We start from the raw sequence: 14,994 nt of genomic DNA, 5'->3' as shown, positions 1-14,994 counted from the left end.
CAGGACCCTGGGATCATGACCTGAGCTGAAGGCAGAGGCTTTAACCCACTGAGCCACCCAGGCGCCCCGGGTTTTTAAAATTTTTTAATTTTTTATTTTTTTGTGGCAGTCACCTTATCAGTCCTCACATCTTGATTAATCATGAAGTTTCCCTCCCATGCCTCCCTCTTCCTGTGCTCCCTTCCCACTTCTCCATGGATACTGGCATGTGAAATCCTTGTCCCCACAAAATGGAAATGGAAGATGACAAGATGAGTATATTTAAGAGAACATTCATTAGTGCTGTCCCAAAAAAGGAGCTTGTGTAGCTTAACAGGACACAGTGTTGCAGAAAATGCTATCGACTCCCATCTTTACAAGTCTCTAGGATAGAAATCATCCAACTTTTAATAGTGGCTCATTAAAAGCTTTCACTGTCTTTATGGCCCAGACATTGTTTAATAGATTTCTATTGTACTTTAGTGTAAGCCCATTTTTTCCTGGTTCGTGCATGAGTGTGTGTGTATGTGTACGTGCACACATGCACGTGCATACATGCACACTCACATAGGCTATAGGAGGGAGAGTGACATCTTCCTGGTGAGGACGCCTCCTGTGCTTGAGTCTGGTAGGCTCCAGTTACTACTTTGCCCCATCAATGTCCGCTTTCCAGAAACTTCAACTTTTAACCTGTGATGGGAAGTCTGTTTTTTGTCTTGTTAAGTGGTCTTATTAACCCTATTTTCTGGCTCATCTCCAATTCATCCCCATCTTCTCAGAATCGCTAAACCCCAAACAGTGCATTTCACTGGAATGAGGTCTCCTCTGGTATTGAACACAGCTGGAGACTTCATTTCACACTTCTATATCTCTGGAACATGGGCCTCTCAGTAGCTGTGCTGCTTTTTCCTTGACTTCAGCATGATAACCCAGCTCCCAATTAAGTCCCAGTCTACCATGATCCATCAGCAACTTTAGTGAAATCAGGTCCCATTTTTAATTGTATTTAAAGCCGGTAAATATATTGCAGCTCTCCTTACTGGAGGACAACTTCTATTTCATTCCTTCGAGTCAATATCTCTCTGTTGCTATGAATTAGTTTCATGTCTTTCAAAGACTTAGCATTTATAATATGCGACTTGATGTAATATGCACACAGAAGCCGTCAATTTCACCACCCAAATTATTGCAAGCATTTTAAGGCGTGTGAAATAGGACTTGGCCTTGCGTTTCCCATGGAATGGTCGACTCGTTAGATTCCAAACTGTAAGAGTTAGCGTGGCTGTGAAAATAAAGATAGCAGCAATCAACACCCTGGCTATGAATCTTGTATTTGAAGCTGTCACTTGGTACATAATTAAAGTCCTCGCAAAGGCCAGTTACATATGATCGAGTTGATACACACAGAATGTTGGTTTCTAGTACACAGTGAGCACTGACTGCGATCAGTTTCATTTTCACATAATCACTTCATTAACTTTTACATTTGTCAGGATGTAGGGGAACCACCTACGGAGCCCTCCTTGGTTTTTAGGATCTTCTTTCTATCCTGTCTCTGAATTTATTACAACGTAGTCTTCCAAAGTTCACTATTGTAAGAACTTGATAAAAGCTTCCTCTCCCATTCTTTAGAAGAGACCCTAGAAGTTAGAAGAATCTCATAGCACTGGGACTACGGCTTACTCTAAACACCTGGCTAATCGTTGCCCAAGAGAACCTTACAAGAAGGGAATCTGCCTTAATTCTATTTCAGTTTAGTATTGTTTCCCAGCAGTCCCAAAAGTCATGTTGACCCACCGATAGCCTATTGAGGTAGCTTTTATGGAACAGGGTTGTCCAACAGAAGTACAATGAGAGCCACAAATGCAAGCCACATTTGTATTTTTAAATTTCCTAGTATGTACATTAAAAAAGTAAGAAGAAACAGATGAAGCTAACTGTATTCATACATTTTATTTAACTTGACATATCTAAAATAGCATTCTAACATTGTTGATATAAAAATATTAATGAGATGCTTTATTCACTGCAAGTTTTCAAAATCTGGTGTGTATTTTATACCTATAGCACATCTCAATTTGGATTAGCCGTATTTCAAATGACCACCAGCTGCTTGTGACTGTTGGCTACCCTGTTGAACAGTGCAGGTCTAAGAGATATCAGAAGAGTCAACAGTCTCCATTAGTGGCAGGTCTTGCCCCAGTGAACCTGACCCGGAAGAACTTAGGCCCATTGACAGACATTCTCATGCATCTGAGTTGTTTCCCATGGGGGTTTACTCACTGGCCTCTGTTTTAAGCATAGTGGTGGGCACTGGGCACGATGAGGTCTTACCGTAATGATCTCTTCTTTTCTTATCCTTCAGCTTAACTTTGTTTCTACGATGTTAAAAATCTTAGGAGAAGAATATAAGATCAGTGCTTTCAAAAAGGATGCAGTCTGTGTTTAACCTTGTGTCTCCTGAACCACCTGCACTTTGAAATGCATGATCATTTATCCTATCCTACAGCATCCAATCACACAGGTCATTTCAAATAAGCTCTCTTGCCTCTCCTACTAGCTTCCTGTTAGTTAGCCTTAATATTTCATGGAAGCATTTGAGAGGAATGTTAATTTTCCTTTCATTTTTTTTTCCTGACTTCTATTTTGCCTTAGCTAGTTTCTCAGGTCTGTGCTGAAGTTTACCGCATGCTGTTCAGTTCCTCCAACTCTGAATCGGTGTGTGCTCAAGGCAGTAACTCACTGTAGCTCTGGATGAGACCTCTCCCTTGAGAATGTCTTCAGAAAGGACGGTAGCTTTGAAGTGTCAGGAAATTCACCAGGAATAAGAAGAAACAAAGCTACAAAGCAGACACCAGGAGTAAGAAAATAGCAATGCTCAATGATGGGGCAAATATGCCTGTCAAAGTGGAGGCGATTGTCAGCGAGGGAAGCTGCCACCTCATGTCCATTGCCAAGGACTCGGGGAACCAGCCAAGCCTCCCTTAATTGAGTAAAATGACAATCAGCCATGGTACGAAAACAGAGATGATTTTTATAAATAGGGTTGATAGCAGGATTTTTCCAGCTTCTGATTGCTGTCTGGCTATGGTTCCACCCTTAGAAAAAAATTCTGTCCTTCGAGTGCCAAATTCAGAAGATGATTTTGCCCAACTTGTTACTGCCATATTTTCTGAATCTCTTAAAATAGATTTGAATCATAATTTAGAAAAAGGACCCAACAGGCAAAAATGGATGGGCACATAGGATGAAGCTAGGGCTTGTGAGATGCACTCGCCCCATGAATAGTGAAATCTTTCTTAAATCTTTCTTAAATCCAAAAATTTTACTGAACCATAGCTTCTGACATTACACAGAGAATGGTCTCTTCCTGCAGTAGATTCCTTTGGGGAAATGGAAATGTTAGATGCTCGTTAGCTCTTTCAGTTTGGTGTCCTCCCCCCAGAGAAAATCCTGTCTTCTCTCCCATCCTACTCCTCTACCCCATCACCTGACTCTCTCTGTCTCTCTCTTTCACACATGTACACACACTTGCACACACACTCACATACACACAGTCTAGTGTTCTTGAATCAATGCTATATAGCTAAACTTAAGAAACAAATTTATGTACAGAATTTGTTCCTGTCTTGCAGTGATGGCGTGAAGGGCCTTCTCTAGCTCACTGTTTAAAGACAGGCCGAGGCCCCAGAAATAAGCTATCTCAGTGATGCAGGACAGCCTCTGAGTAAGGAGTCTTGATCTCTGAGAAGACACCACAGGCTTCAAAGGGCTTTCGGAGGGGAATGGGGGCTGCCTCCAGGGCCCGTTGCTCTCATGGTGGGCCATCTCCGTGCCTTATCCATGCATCTTTTGGCCTCCCTGGATCTTCGTGTGAGCAAATCGAATGCAGACCTCGCTGTGGTTTTGATTTCAAATGTCGTTCTCTACCAGGGACTCTGGGAGGCATCTCAGCTTACACTACCTCACTCAGTCCTCCTGGTGACCCTGTGAAGTAGACGATATCGTTCCCCTCACTTCACAAAGGAGAAAATCAGAGTTCAGAGAGGTCCAGAGCAGTGTCAGAATTTGAATCCAGATTTCTTTTTTTAACTCTAAGCTAGAACACCTTCTTTTTGAGTACCACCATTGTGAGGACCTCTCTTTTAACTAGAAGGAGAGCACAAACATTTATGGCCAGCCCGTCAGGAGCCAGTGACTCGGGAAGTCTCCTCTTCATCCTTATATCCTCCTGCCTGCTTTCTCTGCCTGTACCTGGACCCGCGCACCACCTTTCCAGAACACTCACTTTTCATTCCTTCCTGGTGCTCTTTTATCTCTAGTTTACACAGACCTCGTAGGTCATGAGTTATTTGCCCAACTCTGGATTCTGCTGTCAAAGGAAGTAGTGAAGACAGACACGTACCCAAAACCATAATTCGAGTCCAACGGTGAGAGACATTCCCATGTGTGTATTTTGTTCCAGCCAATGACAACATCCATCTCCTCCGTGTCTATCTGCTTGCCTTAACTATGATATTTTTTCCTACCTAGGAATTCAACAAAACAGTGATTGGATTAACAACCAACCTAAACAAGTCATCGAGATAAACACTTCACATCTCCCTATGCAACAGGGATGAAGGGGCTGAGTTTGGGAGAGTATAAAGCTTGTTTCTAGAGCTTCCAGGGAGCAGAGCCTCAAACCCCAGGCTCTCAGCCACGGTTCACTTTGTTATTAAATGAAGAAATGTGTAGTTTCCACGGCAACACCCCTACCAAAGTTTATAGCCTCTCTGAGTGTTTGCTGGACCACATCTCACTTTTCAAAGCCCGTACTCTTAAGGGACCCTTCTCAGAAAACCACATACTAACGTGAGAATGGGGAACCCCACCACCAGGCCCTTTTATTCAATGGGTATCTCCAGAATTTGGCATAAGACACAACTGCCTCTAGTCTCAAGAAAACTCTAGATATGATTTCTGACTCTGGGTCAGGTTGTCTCTGGCGAGAAAGCTTCAAATCGGGCTAAAGGCAGTTTGTGAAAATGCTAGGTTATAGCAAAAAAGATTTGGTGACCTTGTTGTTGCCTCTGTCATCTTAATGTTTCCTTGTCCCTGAGGTGAGGCAGGCCCTGCCTATTCCTCCATGCCCTCCTGTGTGGAGAGCGGTCTTGGGCAGGCTAAGTTACATAGCGCAAGCTCATCGTGTGGCAGACTCGATGACGAACCTCTTGCCCCCTTTGGGAATGAAGGACTTGCTCCCTCACTTGCTGGGAAGGCTGCAACCTGGGGGACTCAGGAAGTCCACTCAAGGTCACTCTCCCCTTCTGGGCTGGTCTCCATCCAGTGGTGGGCGGGGATGAGTCTCCGAAGGCCCAGCCCCGTTACTCAGGACAGCTCTGAAGGGTCCTCCTGGAGGGGCAGATGAGGCCTGTTGAGACTGCATTGAAGCTCAATGTCTGCCCTGCCCAGACCCTCCCAGCAGGTGTTAATAGCAAGGGTGTGTCCTAGTAAGTGTCTTGGCTTCTAATTTCCATGCCAGGGTCTTTTCCTCAGACACTTGACTTATGGCACATCCCAAGGTCTAGAAGCTTCCCAGGTCTGGGGTGTTCCCCCCCCAGGAGAGCAGAGTCAAGGCAGCGAACTACAGTAGGACCACCAGGGGCCTGGCAGTGTTCTTTGATCCTGGACGTAGTGCATAGTCTCGAACTCATTACACTTCTGATGGATGGCAGTGCTTTCGTTCTGCTCCAGGGTTCAATTTTTTGTGACTTAGGGATGTTCACATTTGCCATCTAACACTGGTAAGGTCTGATGAGTCTCCAGAGAACAGGCTCAGGCACTCACATGCCACCTTCACTAGCAAGAGTCCTCTAGGCATCCCTTCTCCTTGTCCCTTGACTGTGGCTGCTGTCACTAATCACTACAAACTCAGGGGCTAACAACACAAATGGTTTGTCTCATGGTTCTCGCGGTCAGATGCCCAAAGTCAGTTTTAGTAAGTGAAAGGGAAGGTGATAGCAGGACTGGCTCCTTCCGGAGGCCCTAGGACAGAAAACATTTCCTGGCCTTTTCTGGTTTTGGAGGCCACACGCAGTCCTTGGCTTGTGGCCCCTTCTTCTAAGCCAGCAGCATAGCACCTGTGTTCTGTCTGACCTCTGCTTCTACCCTTACATCTGCTCTCTCCTGACTCCCTGCTTCTCACCCAAGGTCCTTTGTGTGGAATGACCTGCAGCCCACTTAGATAATCTCTCCGCACCAAGACCCTTAACTTACTCTCCTCTGCAAAGTCCCTTCGGCCATGGAAGGTAACATTCATAGATTCTGGGGATTGGCATGTGGACTGGGGGTTGGCATGTGGACGCCTTCATGGGGTCATTGTTCAACATCTGACCCCAGTGACCATGACTGAGTGAGGATTCCAGGCAGAGGGATGAACGCCGGCAGAGACAGGAAAGCCTGACCTGATGTCATATGGGCAGCTGTGGAGACTTGTTCCGGAAAATGAACATATCATGTGATCAGACTGGGGAGCCTGGGAGGCTCAACTGGTGAAGAGTCTTCCTTCGGCTCAGGTCATGATCTCAGCATCCTGGGATCAAGTCCCACATCAGGCTCTCTGCTCAGCGGGGGAGTCTACTTCTCCCTCTCCCTCTCCCTCTCCTTCTGTGCTCTCCCCCTGTCTCTCTAAAATACATAAAATCTTTAAAAAAAAGAAAAGTGATCAAACTGGACAGAGATGCAGGCGAGCTAGGTCATTGAGGCTGTGTGTTCCAAGCTTGAATTAGAGTTAATTATAAAGGTGACATATCTCTCTCTTTGCCCATAAGCATCTGAGGCCAGGACTTGGGTCACCATCTTCCTGATGCCACCACAGCTCTGGCTCTGTGACCAACCCAGGGCAGGAGCTGAGCACAGGTGTGTGACCTCAACCAATGCCAGCTTTGCCCTAGGACACTGCGGTGGTGGAGCGCTCTGAGAAGAGAACTACAGGCACCAGAGCCTGGCTGGCATGATCCCGGGCATCTTCATCTTGGCAACGTGATGGCCCGCTTGACACTGACTGGATGGGGGCATTTGCTGAGCCGGCATTGTGCGTGGGCACAGGGGGGAGAAGGCTTTTGAAAGTGTTACATAATAAACTGGGCACAATGATCACAGTCGAGGCTGGAAAATGGGTACGTGAGGATTCCTTACGCACTTCTGTCTACTGAGTGGTTCCATAATATGTTTTTTAAAAGTTACGTGAGCAGAAATGAGCAGCACATGGCATCCTTGAAAGCTTAACGGATATCAAAATGGAAGAGAATCTGTGGTAATAATTGGGGGAGAAGAGGATAAAAAGGACAAAGACTCTGAAAAACTCACGTCTGTTACTTCTGAGGAAACATCTGTACGAGCGCTTCATAAACTGCAATGCTTTCCAGACCCCTGAGGGGCTGTTCCTCAGTTTTTAATGCAGACAGTATTTCCTTGGAAACAAGGCCATTTCCCAACTTTTGTATAATGAATGAGATGAATTTCCTTCGCATCTAGGAGCCTCAGGGCCCGCTGGAGTCATTCCTTTTCCACATTCAACCTTCCCTTAGACGTTCTGGGTTTGAGGTGTGTTGATTTTCTCCCCTCTCTGCCCACCCCTGTCCCCAGACGCTGAAGGACGCCAGTGACAATGCGCGCAAGGACTTCCACCGTGAGGCGGAGCTGCTGACCAACCTCCAGCACGAGCACATCGTCAAGTTCTATGGTGTCTGCGTGGAGGGCGACCCGCTTATCATGGTCTTCGAGTACATGAAGCACGGGGACCTCAACAAGTTCCTCAGGTAGGGCATGGGGGGGAGGTCTCAGCAGGGGACTGGAGGAGAGAGCAGGCCTCCATGTTCAGACAGTCTGAGGGAGAGGACAGGGAGCTCCTGAGAAGGGCCAGGGGTGCCCCTGGAACATTCTCTGGTGACAACACCAACACGTTCTACAGAGAAAGGAACGGAGGACATAGGAGAAATGAGGGACAGGAGAAATGAACTGACTTACTCTTTGGGGAAGGCCTTTAGTTGCCTTGAGCAGAGGTACAAACGGAAGTTGCCCATTTACAAGCACGAAGAACACATGGTCCCAGAAGTGTGGGCTGGGAGACTGCATTTTCCTTCCTCGTCTATATCAGCAGCCATGTCCTTTTGGGTGGGTCTCCAGTTGCCTCAACTCCCAGGTGGGCCTGAGCAGGACCCCCTGTATGTCATCTCTGGCTCGAACATGCTGTGTTCTTTCAAACATGGCTGCCTCTCAGCCTGTGGTGTCTTGGCAGGTAGCATAATTGAGGAGAAACAGGAAAGATGTCGGCCTCAGTTTTCTTAACTGTGAAAGGGGTGTAATACTATCCACATCAAGGACTAGTGTCAGGATGATTGTGATAATAGACCATCAACAGATATTGTCCCTACAGCCACATGGTTGAAGGATCTGCAATCCTGAGGATGTTAGACCTCTGTTACAGTGACATCTAGATCTCTCTGTCCTCCTCCAGTACCTGGGGGTCCTGGAAGGGGCTTTCTGCAGGAATGGGCACCAGACAGCCTCTGGGAAATTCAGAAACTGTGAAGTTTAATAAGTCTGTCACTGAGAGAATGGTGGAGGGGGGCTGCGTAGTGCTGTGCTTAGAAATGTCATTGTGCAGTTTGTACCCTCTGGGTCACTTTTACGAGGCTCATGAATACCCATGTAATTTAGTTGTCCTTTACTGGCATGGGTGCCCCTTCTCGGCCTTGCTTATGATGGTGTTGGGGGAGGGACTACCAGTGACACTAGGAATCTGTGGCCAACTCTTGGCTCTCGGAGTCGGTCATCCTGATGTGCTACTCAGTGTCAGCACTTTTCCTTGCAGGTGAGAGCAGAGGGAATGATGACAAGTTTTGTCTTTCAAATCTCATGTGAAAGGAGGAGAAGAAGCTACTGTTGGTGGAGGTCTAGGTGTTCATAGAAGTATTTTCTCCTTGTTCCCATGTTCTAGGCTACTTCTCTAATTAAAAATGGTGCTTTCCAAAAACAGAGCATAAGACACCAAACGTATTCAGCTAGATGCGACTAAATGCTTCTGAGATCTCCTACTGCGTTTGTGCATGTGAGCAAGTATGTGTATGTGTGAGCATGTGTGTAAGTGAGAGCACGCGCGCGCGTGTGTGTGTGTTGATCCTTTCACTTTTGGCTCAGCCAATCTCTCCCTTGCTCTCCTTCCTGCTTCCAGAAGGAACAGGCACCTGATTCTCCCTGGGCGTCTTGCACAAGGCATGGAGTTACTAGAAATCTCTCCCGCTTGATTTCAGAATCTGCTGAACTCTGGTAACAAGAGATTTTCAATGCCAAGAAGCAGGTTCTCAGGCATAATAATGCACTGTGAACTACAGTCTATCCTCCATTTCTGGAAGGGAACCCAGCCCCTAAACGCGATGACCATGTCCCCATGTGTCACTGGCTCTGCCCTATAAAGGCAGATGTCTACAGTGTCCTCTCACCCTTTCTTATTCATCCCAAAGCCATACATCAAACACCAACACCTTGTGCTAGGGTGGCTGGGAAATGAGGAGAAACACGATAGTTCTTGCTTGCAAAGAGATGCCAGTTTTTCCTCTAGAATCTCTCCCAGAATCCTTCCAACAAGTTTGCAAGCAACAGCATCTAATGTTATTGAGCGTTTAAATGGTTTAACTTGTATAAACTTAATAAATTATTATTATAATCATTTCTATTTTATGGTTAAGAAAAAAAAAAAAAAAACACCTGAGTAATAGAGTTGAGATTCAAACCCACAACCCCTGGCTGCAAAGCCCAGAGCTTTAAGCAGGCATTGCTTCCTCTAGAGGTAGCTGGTGAAAAAAAATCAGAAGGAAAGTAGCATGCTGTGGAATTCAGAGCCGGACCGTGTGGCTAAGTGCCCACTGTAACCCACACTTGGAGAGAATAAGCCAAGGAAAGATGAACAGCCTGCCTCATTAGAAGCCCACTGAACCCTCCTGCTCCCCCAGCCAGGGTGCTAATGGCACTTTTCCCCTTTTAAGGCATGTTCGTCCAGAAGAGGTAAAAATATGTTTTTATTTCCAGGAGCTTCAGGGTAACCTGGAGAATGAAGCAGAGGGCTTTTGTGTTAACTTTATTTATACTCCTCTTGAGAACTTGTTTAGAAGAATTGCCTGCCCTCTTTTTACAGCAGGACATTCTGCTCAAAGGCTTCTCCCGTTAAAAGGAGTCTTGTTCAAATACTTAAAAGCAAGCAGAGGAGACAACTGGTTTATAATGCAGGAACCTGCCCTAAGACTTCTCCTCTTCTCTGGAGTCTTTGCAATGCATAGATTCTTAGAAGGGTCCAGATTCCTGGGGCTGACATAAGGTTCTGGCAAGTGAGCCAGATTTGATTTGAATCTATGAAGATTCCATCCTGGCCTAGATCCTCTGGATGTGTCAGGATTTCTCCCAGTTTATGTGTTCTTCTAGGTCTCTCTGCTGGTGTTGAAGTCACAGTGAGGGTTTTGTCTCCTGTGATCAGTGAAGACGTTCCCCTCTTCCTCTGCCCACTTGGTGCTGGGAAGAACAACCTTTGAGCAATCCTTAATGCTGGCTTTCCATGAAAGGCTACAAAGTTCTGTTCATGCCGAGTCTTGGTTACTACTCCCATAAGAGAGCTTAGGAGGGTGCAGTGGGTACCCATACTTTATAGAGGTGAACTGTGCTGGGACTTCCTGGCACAAAAACAGGAAGCTCCTCCCTGGGAATGGTTCAATCCAGATATTTAGCGATACAAGGAACCTACACAATCACCTAGCCTAACATCCCTCTGTCTGTTTGACTGACGGGGAAATCACAGACTGGACAAGTTAAAAATTCTTTCCTAGATCCTGATGGCAGAAAACTCCCCTCCTCCTTGTCCAGTGTTTTTTCTCTGAGAATACAAGAATGATGGATTTGGAAATCCAGCAAGGGGCACATCGCTGGGGGCTGTAGCCAGGAAGAAGGGGCATACACCTGCAGCGGGAAATGGGCCAACTGAGGTGGGGCTGGCCAGCGTGGGGAGAAGCAGAAGGAGCAGGGTGTTCTGGGACAACTCCAACCCTTTCCTTTTTTCAAATACTCCTACAGCTTCGCACCCCTGCAGGTGGGATCATCTACTTCAAAATCCATTCAAAATCTTCCGTATTGATTTTGAGTGCTTCCAGCTGTCCTGAAGGAAATCTTCTCCCTTATTTGCCTTTGGGTGGAGCAGCCCTTTGACCACTCCACCGCGGCTTTTTATTCTTTGCTCTGCAGCACCCCTCAGGCCATCAGGGGCCGGTGACACCAGTCTTGGCAGGATTCCCGAGAGGGGACAGGGTGGGGCTGAGGGCACATCCTGGTACTGGGGTACCCCCTCCTTGAAGCATATGCCGGTGTGGAAATGCCCTAAGTCATCACAGGGCTAGGGAAAGGCCAAGTGCACAAGATAGAAGAAAAAGAAGATATAAAATACCATACTCCCCCCACCCCGCCATAGTATAAAAAATAAAACTTGGCCCAGTAAAAGAATCAATGTGTTGTGATTCTAGAACTCTCCATGTGGCGGCCAGTGCACAGGTGGAGTTGGAGGTGGGGGGAGGGGTGGGCATTTTTCACAGCAAATGAATGTCCAGGCAGAGGGTGCCCTGGGATTCTGCTCAGGTGGGCTTGAGGGAGACCAGGGCAGCTTAGAAACTCTGGCCCCGGTGGGGCACCCTGAAGGCATTGGCCCAGGTCAGTGGAGGTGGGGAGGGTGTTCCAGCTGCAGCTTGTAGCTAGGAGGGGACGGCTGGGACTCCCACTGGGACATGGTGACCCATCACTCCAAGAAAGCCAAACTCTCCTCCTGTGTTTTAGTTTTGGTTTTGGTTTATTTTTATTTTTGTTCAGGTTTTTTGTACCACTGCCTCTCAGGGTCAGGGCTCTGGCCAGTGCCTGGCCCCAGACTAGCTCCAGGGCCCCCCAAATCAGACCTGTGTATGTGTGTGTGTGTGTGTGTGTGTGTGTGTGTGTGTGTGTGTATCGAGGAGGGTACCATGCAGACCCACGTGGTCCTGAGAATTCTAGATTTCCAGGAAATTGAAGCTTTAGGGGTACATCTGTGGGTGAAGCATCTCCCCCCCACCCCTGCTCTTTTGCTAAGTCAGGCTGCCCTTGGGCCCTAGCCGCTGCTGGGAGACAGCACTCTTGGAGGAAAGTGCTGGAGCTTCAGCAACACTTCTGTGCCCTCCACAGGGCCCACGGGCCTGATGCTGTGCTGATGGCCGAAGGCAACCCGCCGACGGAGCTGACGCAGTCCCAGATGCTGCACATCGCCCAGCAGATAGCCGCAGGCATGGTCTACCTGGCGTCCCAGCACTTCGTGCACCGAGATCTGGCCACCCGCAACTGCCTGGTCGGCGAGAACCTCCTGGTGAAAATTGGGGATTTCGGGATGTCCCGGGACGTGTACAGCACTGACTACTACAGGGTGAGTAGCTGCGCCCACCAGGAGTCCCCAGGACCCTCTTTCCCTGGGAGTCCCTCGTATTCATTTGCTGGGGCTGTCAAAACAAAATACCGCAGACTAAGGGATTTAAATAATAGGCATTTATTTTCTCTCGGAAGGCTAAAAGTCCAAGGTCAAGGTGATGGCAGGGTTGCTTTCTCCAAAGGCGTCTCTTCTTGGCTTGTAGACGATGCCTTTCTCCGCATGCTCACATGGTCTTGTTGATCACATGGTCTTGTTGCTGTGTGCACATCCCTGGTGTCTCTCTCTATGTAAATTCTCTTGTCTTATAAGGACAGCAGCCAGATTGGATGAAGGTCTACCACAGCCTCGTTTTTATTTAGTCACGTCTTTGAAGACCTTATCTCCAAATACAACTATTGTGTGAGATACTGTGGGTTAAGGCTTCCATGCACAAATTTTGGGGAACACAATGCACCATATAAAACTCATCCTGCTCTTTCCATAGTTCTTCAGACTGGTGTGTGATATCTCCAAGAGAAAAGCCCTCAGCATGAGCGTTCTGCCAGGGAAGCCCGAGGGCTTGAAGTTTATATTCGAGGATTTTGAAGTTTATATTTTATTCTGTGAAATTCTGCCTGGAGCCTTTGTTTGAGGGTGTGGCTGAAGACAAACTTGTTCACATAAATAATAGCACCATAGACCTTGGAAGTTCCAACCCAGAACCATCTTGGTTGGAAGTGGATTATCTGGTGGCCTTCTTTGTGAGGTAAAAGAGGTTCTGTCTTGCCTCCTCCTGGAGAGTCCCACCTCTGGCTGTCTGGGCTTCCACCATTAGAAACACTAAAGGCTAGAGTTACAGAAACAAGTCATATCCCCTGGTTACCTGGAACCGGTCCCCTTGGCAAGATTTATTAACTGAGATCTCGGAATTTGGGTAGGAGAGGAAAAGGACATTTCTGGAAACCTTGAAGTCACGATATTGAAAGTGAATTGAAGGTTTTCCTGTGGTTTTGCTTCATTTTCATGGGCAGAGGAAGAGAATAGGAAGGAAAAGGAATAAATGTGTTGTGTGTACGTAGCCTAAGAAAGTCAAACATGTAACTTGACTAGCTTTCGTAAGATAGGACTGGCAGAGACAATAACTCTCCTCACCTTTGTTCTTCCCTTTATGGTTTAGTTTTGAGGAATTTGTTTGTTTCCTATGCCCCTCTCTGCAGCCTTACTCATTTCTCATGCCCCTGCATTTTAGTTAAGTCAACATCACTACAAGTAGTCTAAGAAAATAAATCCAGGGTTTTGCTGAATGTTCTTCTGTAGATTTTTTTGTGGGGTTTCTTCCTTTGTCACCATGAGAAACATTGCCCACAGTCTGTGGGACAAAAAGAAGTGGAGACCAAATTGAAAAAGATTCTCTTGGGTGTGTCTGTAGAAAACTCGAGTATGGTCTTAATTTCAAATGTTCAAAATGGAGCTTCAAAGCCCTTGTCCTGAGTCTAACGATGACTAGTCTATTCCGGACAGCTAAAATATGGCAGGAGACTATCTACTGACAGAGGCATCTCCACCATTAGCTCTATTCCTTTGCTGGGAGGTGGGGGTGGGGACGTTTCCCTGTCTCAAGAGATGAAGAACCACATGAGTCTTTCCTTAAAGAAAAGCTTTGCTGATCTTGATAAGCATTGAAAGGAGAAACATATGGCCAGTGCAAGAGCTTCCTCTTTAGCAGTAAGTTAATAAAGGTCTTAGAATTCTTGGCACAAAATAGGTACTCAATAAGAGTTTTCAACCTTCTCATGATCCAAGTGGATGACATCATGTTTCATTCCCAAAGCCACAACTGAGCCAGGTGGGGTCCAATGTCCTTTCCTATAATCTCTAGAAAAAGTAAATCAGAGGAGCAAGATAGAAATGCTCAACAGTAAGAAGATAAATCACCTGATTAAAAAATAGGCAAAATTTCTAAGTAGAGGTGTCTCCAAAGGAGATATACCAATGACCAATAAGCACATGAAAAGATGCTCAACATCCGTAGTCACTGGAGAAATGTAAACCAAAGCCCCATCAAGAGAGCACTTCACACTCACTGGGAAGCTGTAATAGAGATGGACAACAGCAAATGTTGATGGGAATGTGGGGCAATTGGAGCCCTCAGGCACTGCTGGTAGGGATGCAAAATGGTGCAGCTGCTTTGGCAAATGGTTTGGCAGTTTCTCCAAATGTACAACACAGACTCATCATATAACTCAGTGATTCGACTCCTAAGTATATTACCTAAGAGAACAGAGATCATATTTGCACACAAAAACTTGTACACGAATGTTCATAGCAGCATCATTCATAAATTTACCTAAAAATTGGGAATGACTTGAGTGTCCATCAACTGGTGAATGGATTAATGAGACATGGTGATCCATACAATGGGCTATTATTGTTCACCAGTAAGAAGGAATGAAGTCCTGGCACATGCCACAACACAGAGGACCCTAATGCAACCTTTATGGTAAACGAAAGAAGCAGGCCTCAAAAGATCACATATGTGATTCCAAGTATATGAAATGTCCAAAACA

At 46.4% G+C, this 14,994-nt stretch overlaps 1 protein-coding gene across 2 annotated transcripts in view; it reads left to right on the top strand.

Annotated features, from left to right (window-relative positions):
• Positions 1-14,994, top strand: part of NTRK2 (neurotrophic receptor tyrosine kinase 2) — a 324,463-nt gene that overhangs the window by 247,346 nt on the left and 62,123 nt on the right. For both annotated transcript variants that reach the window (XM_046023046.1, XM_046023045.1), the window contains 2 exons: positions 7,609-7,781; positions 12,211-12,445. In XM_046023046.1, coding sequence (XP_045879002.1) covers positions 7,609-7,781; positions 12,211-12,445 — 408 coding nt within the window. The remainder of the gene's footprint in view (positions 1-7,608; positions 7,782-12,210; positions 12,446-14,994) is intronic.

Source organism: Meles meles, chromosome 11, assembly GCF_922984935.1.
Source record: "Meles meles chromosome 11, mMelMel3.1 paternal haplotype, whole genome shotgun sequence".
In the NCBI taxonomy this organism is placed as follows: domain Eukaryota; kingdom Metazoa; phylum Chordata; class Mammalia; order Carnivora; family Mustelidae; genus Meles; species Meles meles.
Note: the sequence above shows the minus strand (reverse complement) of the source record. Positions and strands in the feature narration are given on the sequence as shown.